The following is a 7,741-nucleotide window of genomic DNA, read 5'->3' as shown; positions in this document are numbered from 1 at the left end:
ATCTGAGGCAGTGACGCAGCCGCAGCGGTCCGCAACCTCTCCCTTCTGATACCCGATGGCCACTGCGTCGACACTGATAATGCGGGGTGGATATACATCCGCAGATTGGCCACATTGCGCGATTCTGGTACATAATGCTTAAGTAATACGCAGGCCTGGGCAAATGGAGACTCCGTATTCCATTCGAGTAGTACGATCACCTTATTATGCAATCTTACCACTCGACAGGGGAGACCCATGAAAGTGGCCACTGAAAGCGCTTCGTAGGTGTTGCGCTTCATCACTGCTTTGTTTGTACTTCAAGACTGCAATGCTGCGAGGCCGGGTGACAGGGCCATCTGGTTATTTGTGGTTTTCCGGCAGAAACAGATGCCTAGTAACTTTTGAGTTTTGGCTTCCCTACTTTAGCACACTCCAGCAGTTGTTCGCTGGGGTTTACCGGCGCTGGTGCAGTGACGATATTTACGCCTGTTGTGCTTGTTGTTGGTTGCGTAGTGTTTACAGGTGTAGGGGGGTGTTGGGCTGACAGTTGGTTGCAAAGTTCGAGGGATGCAATTTTTGAACCGTTGTTCGCTGCTTCGAGCCGTGCAGCTTTGGCTGCAAAGACCAAGAATGGTTTTCTCAGACTCTCAGTCTCCATGACGGTGGGTAGAGACTCACGACTCAGTTGTGTCTGAGTCTGAATTTCATATGAGAGTCTATCCTTTCCAAATCTTGGGCAGTCGAATAATATGTGCCAGAAGTTCTCTTGGCACGACGGGTCGCAGATGCAGGATGGACTGTCTTTGAGGTTGAAGCGGTGTAAATAGGCCGCAAATCCACCATGGCCAGTAAAAACTTGGACAAGAATCGGTGTTACAGTCGTCTCCTTGAGTACACGTCTCGCAAAGGAGACGGTCGGGAGAAAGGTCTTGGTGACTGAACCCGTGGTGGAAGATTCGTAGCACTGTTGCCATTTCCTTAGTGTGTCCTCCCTTATTATCCTCCGGATATATGAGAGCGGCACCCTGCTATAGTCAGGGGCGTCTTTTTAGTGAGAGCGGCTTTTTTCGCCAGTTGGTCTGCTCTCTCATTTCCAGGTGTTCCCACATGGGCTCTCAGCCAGAAGAGTCTCACCTCTCTGTCTTATTCTCGGGTCTCTGCGATGAGTTTTTTAATCTCTAGAGCTAGTTGGTGTGTGCATCTCGAGTCGCTCATGATGTTTACCGTTTTGGCTTTTGAAGCTCTTGCCATTTTAACAGCTCTATATAGCGCATAAATCTCCGATTGGAAGACTGTGTTGTGTGGCTCTAGTCGGAGTATCTGGTTTCCTTGCCGTTGTCCCACCATGTTAAGGCAGCACCTACTTTTCCCTCTATTTTACTGCCATCAGTAAAGATTTGGGGACCGACTATTCTTTGGGTTTAGCAGAAAAGGTATAAAAACGAAATAACTAGTACAAATTGATCTTTATTCATTGACTATAGTAGGAGGTTGAGCATCCAGGTTCCGGATCTAGTGATTGATCACGGCTTTTATTTCGTGGAGAATTTTCTTCGGTCTCTGGCAGCATTGTGTCAATTTTCTGAGCATTTGTAGCTTCATCTGGCTCTACAGCGGAGACAATTAGGGAACATCGCGCGTCGAGGCCTCCTGCTCAAGCATTTGCCGCGCAATAAGCCAACATGGCGGAACACTACTACGGTGGCGTGATGAGCGTCGAACGAGTAATTTAGACGTAGTGGGGACTATTCGCTTTGCCCGGGGTATTCACTTTGCCCGGCTTTCCCCAAATTACAATCAGTGGTGTTCCTTTAAAGATGTATCAAATTTAGGAAGCATAATCAAGCAAACATTATCAAATTATGGGAGTGTTCGGGCAATAAGGCTCGTTTTAGTTTGTATCACTCGAATGTTAAAATGAAACGTCTGTCCTCTATAGAATCTGTTTTATTACTAATGCATACATAACGTAACCGTAATGAATAAAAACCGAACATACCGCCCACCAAAGAACTACACCAGTCCTTTCAAATAACATAAAACATTTAGCGATATGATGTTCCAAATACCAATTTAATTAAGATTACACTAAAGTGGACTGTATACTAAGTTGACATATTTTATTTTAATTTACAATACAATAAATTGTGACTTTAAGATTTTGTAAACGTCTAGTGCATGATACTTGCACGCTTAAAATAATTTATATTTTACCTAAGTTACAATGTTAGTTACATAAGATTTGCATAGATAGCCACATAAGACTAATACAGATTAGATTCACATTTTACACTGCACATAACTAATCAACTTACACATGCATGTATCATAACAAAATAACAATTACATACTGAATTAAAGGGTGGTTTACACTTTGATTAGTGTGAGTGCAGGTGATTAGCAGTGTTGCCACACGCCAGATCGAGAAATCTGGATAGAACGGTCGAAAAATCTGTACAAAATCTGTATGAGCACAAAACGCTAAAATCTGTATAAAATCTGTAAAATTGTAATAAAATCTGTTCAAGAAAACAATATTTATTGTTTTTTGTACATATTTTTATTCATTTTAACAATCATTTTTTTAATCAACTTGAAGTTTGTAACAGGGTTCATCACTAAGCAGTTGTTTCGTTAAAAGAAGTCCCTCAATCGTTTCAGTGCCTAAATGATTTCTTGTTTTTGTTTTAATTAAATTTACTGCGGAAAATATTCTTTCGACTGCGGCACTGGAATGAGGGAGACTTAGTAAAGCAGTAACAAATTGCAGAAGAGTTGGATATAATGATTGTCCATCTAAGTCTTGTGCACAATTGACTTGATGCCAAAACAATTCTGTATCTTCTGCGCTTGATTCCAGAAGGTCGTCATTCATTCTCAATTCTCGCCACTCATTGTCTAATGTTTGAAAATGTTCTTGTTGTCCGATTATGTTAGGAAAAGCCTGTGCAATGTGAGTCAATGATGGTATACTGCGCCGTTTAACAATAATGGGATTGAGAAAGTTTTAACTTTTTGTGGTGTTATTTCCAAAATTGTAACGGAATTTTATTTGTTTAGCACCTTCTACATAAAAATCTAGACATCGTAGTTTAAATACATGTACATCATTTGGATTCAAATTAGGAGCAGTAGACAACGATACAGCAACATTCGCGCCAAGATAAAGATCATCAATTGGTTTGTAGTGTCGTGGGTTATCATGCTGGACATTGTGGAGCTCAGTCAGGAATGATTTGAATATGCGGCACAAATGCTCATGAATCGATTGAATTTGTGGCTTTTCGGAATGCATAGCTTGATTAAATTTTGAGAAAAAATCCAAAGAAAATTCAAGAAACTGCAAGTACATTTTGTTGTACGGGTTGTTCAGCATATGTAAAATAGAATCCGCTGAGTTTAAACGATCTGTCGTCACAGCATCAATAAAAAATAACTTGAGTGCTTCATATTGCTCTAGAATCCGCACAACCGCACTGCGAAGTGAGAGCCAACGTGTTTGGCATGGATGCAGGATTTTATAGGGCTTTAGTGCCAGAAACTCTTGAAATTCCTTTAGTAAACCTGTTCGTTTCGGACTCGTACTGATATAGTTGTATACATCCCTTACAAGGCCTTCAGGTTCACGTGGTAATTTTGTGCATGCATAGGTAATGCGAATGAGTGGCAAATGCATTTTACAACATACAAATGGGGAATATCTTCTAATAATCTGCTTGCTACAGAATTATGCTGACCCATCATAGCATTAGCTCCGTCGGCGGCAAATCCAACCAAATTGTCTTTATATGGAATATCATTATCTGTAAATAATTTTACTAGATGTTCGTAAAGTTTTTCGCCTGTCGCATCTTGAACGGGTATTAGTGCAAAGAACGCATCTTTAATTTTTTTGTTTCTATAATATCTAACAACAATGCATAAAAGCTTGACACATCCTCTGTCCGTACTTTCATCAATAAGCAGTGAGAATGTCCGAATTTTTAAATCGGCAATTAGGTTTTCTTTTTCAGTGTCTCCTGTAACAGATTTAATAATAGCTGTGGTTTTGGTGCGACTACACGCAAGTTCTTGTGCAGTGGGACTATCTTTACATATTGTTTTTATGAGTTGAGGGAGGTGTTCCATGACATTCATTGAAAGGTTATGCTCAGCTACAAAAGACGCCAATAGAACTTCACCTGTTTTTACATCATCAGCAATAGAACCTTTTTGAAAAAAAGCTGTGACTGGTTTTTGAATGGCAGAAGATCCAGGAAGTGAGTTTAGGTGTTTAGTTGTTTTCATATGTCGCACAAGATCATTTTTCCCCCCACCACCGATTGCAAGGTCTGCTAAACAAAATTTACAGTATGCGTAATCTTCTCCCTTTTTACTTTCTGTTAACCACGATTTAAAACTGCTTTCTTCCAGCCAAGTCTAATTAAAACGCTGCGTATTCCGTGACTTTTTCGCGAGCATATTAACAAGTTATTTACTTCAGATTGAGAGTGATCAACTTTAATTTTCTTAGAATGCAGCACTGCACACACAAGTCACAACACAAAATCGACAAGAAAGTCAAGAAATCTTAGCGCAAATACGACTCGCGATACTTGACTAGAACTAGAAGTTGAAACTCCAACCAAACAAATCGTTTCATTCTGCTTATTCCGTTCATTCATTTGTACTTCATTCAAACATAAGTTTCGGGGAACCCTTTCAGTTTAAATGTTGCCAGGAACAACGATTTACCCAGAACACAGGGAAAAAAAATGTTTGAGGCAATAAAAAAACACTAAATTATTATATTATACACTAAAAAGAGATACATTTTCAATCATATCATCATAGATTATGTGAGGAAGCGAAAATGACGAAAATCTGTATAAAAGATATGCTAAATCTGTAATCTGTATTGATGATGAAAAATCTGTATAGATACAGATAAATCTGTATATATGGCAACACTGGTGATTAGTGCGAGTGCAGGTGTGTAGTGCGAGTAGTGTCCAATTCACTGCGAGTGCAGGTGAGTAGTGTCCAATTCTTGTTTGTGGCCGTCGACCAGCAAGTATGGACGAACATCGAGAAGCGCGCTTGCAATTGGAAGAAGTACTGAAAGAAGTATTAAACGCGGTGGTGTCTGAAACCGAAGACCTTTTGGAAGCTGAACTTGCAAGACCAAGAAGAGTATGGGTTCGAAAATGGATTAATAGAAGACCCATTCATGGCGCAAGCTACCAACTCTTTTCGGAATTGGCTGTTGAAGATACGACGGAATACTACTGTGCTCTCAGGATGACCGAAGAGTCGTTTAATATACTATTAAACCTTGTTGCACCCGTCATACAGAAAAGCGATACATTTATGAGACCTGCTTTGCCGGCGAAAGTGAAATTGCACGCTATTTTATACTTATTGGCTAACGGAATTAGTTTACGCGTCTTGCAAAACCTATTCAGGGTACCTACGAATAACAATACTCTAGAAGCGTAATTGAGCTAAAAAAGTGTTTCCACGCGATAGTAACCCAGATGGGCGGGGCTTAAAGAGAAACAAATGCGCTCGCCCAGTGCCTCGCCTGACGTCGCGCAGTCACGCTGACGATATTCTCTAAAATTTTAAAAATCTTCTTAGTAAAAACAAGTGATTTTTGTTAAAGGCATCATGCCTTCTTGTGTAGTCAAGTGGTGCAGAAGCCACTCAAGCAGGAAAAAAGCAGGAGTTACCTTTCACAAGTAAGTAAACAAACATTTTGAAAATAATATTGTCTGTCATACTAGCGCCATTATGAAAAGTGTTATGCAACATGAACCAAGTGAAGCTGATAATAATTTTTACTCAATGTATAGGTATGTGCTGTTTTAATTTAATTTAGAATATTTTCGTTTCATATTAGCCAGGTACTAAGGATGTCATTATGCATAGGTTTTGAACCTAAAAGTTTTAATTACTGCAGATTCCCATCAAATCCAGTCCAGCGGGAAAAATGGGTATCAGTGGTCCGCTTAGAAAGAAATGAGTGTGATTGGTTACCTACAAAACTAAGTATGATATGCAGCATTCACTTTCAAGATGAGGACATGTATTTCTGTGATAATGGAAAGCGAAAATTATTAAAGAAGATTGCAGTACCTATTTGCACTGTAAGCCTTATTCATTTATGTAATAAATCCATCCATATTTCCATATCCATACTAATTTTGTAAATGTAAAAGAGTTTGTTTGTTCGTCCGACGGAGCGATATTATGTAATTTTTTTTTTTTGTGTGGATATAGTTGGGACGCTGAAGAGGTGACATAGACTACTATTTATCGCGGAAAAACATCTAACTCTCATGAGTAAATCTATTCTTTGTTTGTCAGCATCAGAATGGCTGGTCGCCTCCACAGTACGCTCTGGCACTGAGAGCTTATTAAATAATTGGACCCAGTTTAGCAGAAAGGATCCAACCAACATCAACCTACTTTCTGGATCTTTTCTGCTGATTGATAGACTCAACGAAATGGAGCATTTCTGTATATTTAGCTCATTTTTGTAAATTTGGTGGATTGGATCCTTTCTGCTAAACTGGGTCCAATTGCTAGCTGTACAAAATTAAGGACGCAGAGTTTCTTAAACTATTAAATAAAAACAATTCCTATGACCCACAAATTATGTACAAGGAAACGACCTGCGGTCCTGATGTCAGAATAGCTGGTCAAAAAAAATATCTAGTTTCTCAGGATAAATCACAGGTAGCAATTAATTAGGAAAATTAGCAAATACTAGCAAATAGATCGCAATTATTTAATAAACTCTCAGTGCCAGAGCCCACAGGCGACCAACAATTCTGACGGTAACCTTTGTTTAATCTCTATTAGCACGCGGATGAAATTGTGGGGTAGTTCTAGTTAATTATAAAGCAATTTTTTATTTTATTTCGGTAGTTTATAAGAGCACGAATAATTTGAAAATCTTATGTATTCAAGGAAAAAAGGTGGATTAAAATGAACCATGGGTCACTCGTTATTTATTCACCACCATTTTAATAAAACAATTATCTAAGTACTTCATTTTATTTATTTCTAGATGGTTACCCCAATTAGTGGCAATGTAAATCCTTCAGCTTTGGGTGGTAAACTGTCCTCCATCACAGATGATATAGACATACAGGTAGGTAAAATGTTTTTCAAGTACTTAAACCAAATATAAAGCCTATTTTAAGAAGTACACTACATACCTACTTGTATCCATAAAAGCAATCTTTCATGCTATTCTAAATATCCTGGTTTAATTAAAGTTTATTTAATAACTCTGTTGCAGTAGATCCAAATAAATGAGTAAGATAGCATATTTTAGTACACAAATACGTATTTTCATTTTATATCTTGCAGGAAGAGTCATTACCACCAAAAAATTTGAAATATTTGAAATATGAAGACGGAGATGAGGCTAATACAGAACAAAATACAAAAAAACGGAAATCATATGAATCTGATTGCAGCGGTATTCCAGGCAAAAAAATTAATATTGTAAGTTTAACTAAAAAAAAAACGTACCACAGGGTACAGAAAGCGTGACATAAAATACAATTGAATTCTTTTATTTTCTAGGAAAAACCTTTTAACGAAGAAAAACATGAAAATTTCGAAAATATTAGGTGCAACACGCACGGAAACATGTTAAAACGTATATTACAAAGGCCTGGTTGCAGCAATCACAGATCTTCGGAAATCGCGCAGCCGCCCCGCGCGAGATATGGCACCGTTAAACAATAGAGCGTGCCTCGGAATT

General features: G+C 38.6%; 2 protein-coding genes across 2 annotated transcripts; one reads left to right on the top strand and one right to left on the bottom strand.

The window, feature by feature from the left end:
• Positions 1-2,566: 2,566 nt before the first annotated feature.
• Positions 2,567-4,408, bottom strand: LOC119829199 (zinc finger protein 862-like). The gene is given in 3 exon segments (XM_038351600.1): positions 2,567-2,926; positions 3,083-3,630; positions 3,633-4,408. Coding segments are annotated over 3 exon segments (1,545 nt in total). The 5' UTR covers positions 4,270-4,408.
• Positions 4,409-5,435: 1,027 nt separating this feature from the next.
• Positions 5,436-7,644, top strand: LOC119829043. Its single transcript, XM_038351407.1, has 4 exons — positions 5,436-5,702; positions 5,924-6,110; positions 7,037-7,120; positions 7,342-7,644. Exons 1-4 carry the CDS (start codon positions 5,632-5,634, stop codon positions 7,525-7,527), a joined length of 528 nt encoding a protein of 175 aa, XP_038207335.1. The 5' UTR covers positions 5,436-5,631; the 3' UTR covers positions 7,528-7,644.
• The last annotated feature ends 97 nt before the right edge of the window (positions 7,645-7,741 follow it).

This window comes from Zerene cesonia, chromosome 9 (assembly GCF_012273895.1).
Source record: "Zerene cesonia ecotype Mississippi chromosome 9, Zerene_cesonia_1.1, whole genome shotgun sequence".
NCBI lineage: Eukaryota > Metazoa > Arthropoda > Insecta > Lepidoptera > Pieridae > Zerene > Zerene cesonia.
This window is presented reverse-complemented; position numbering and strand designations above follow the sequence as displayed.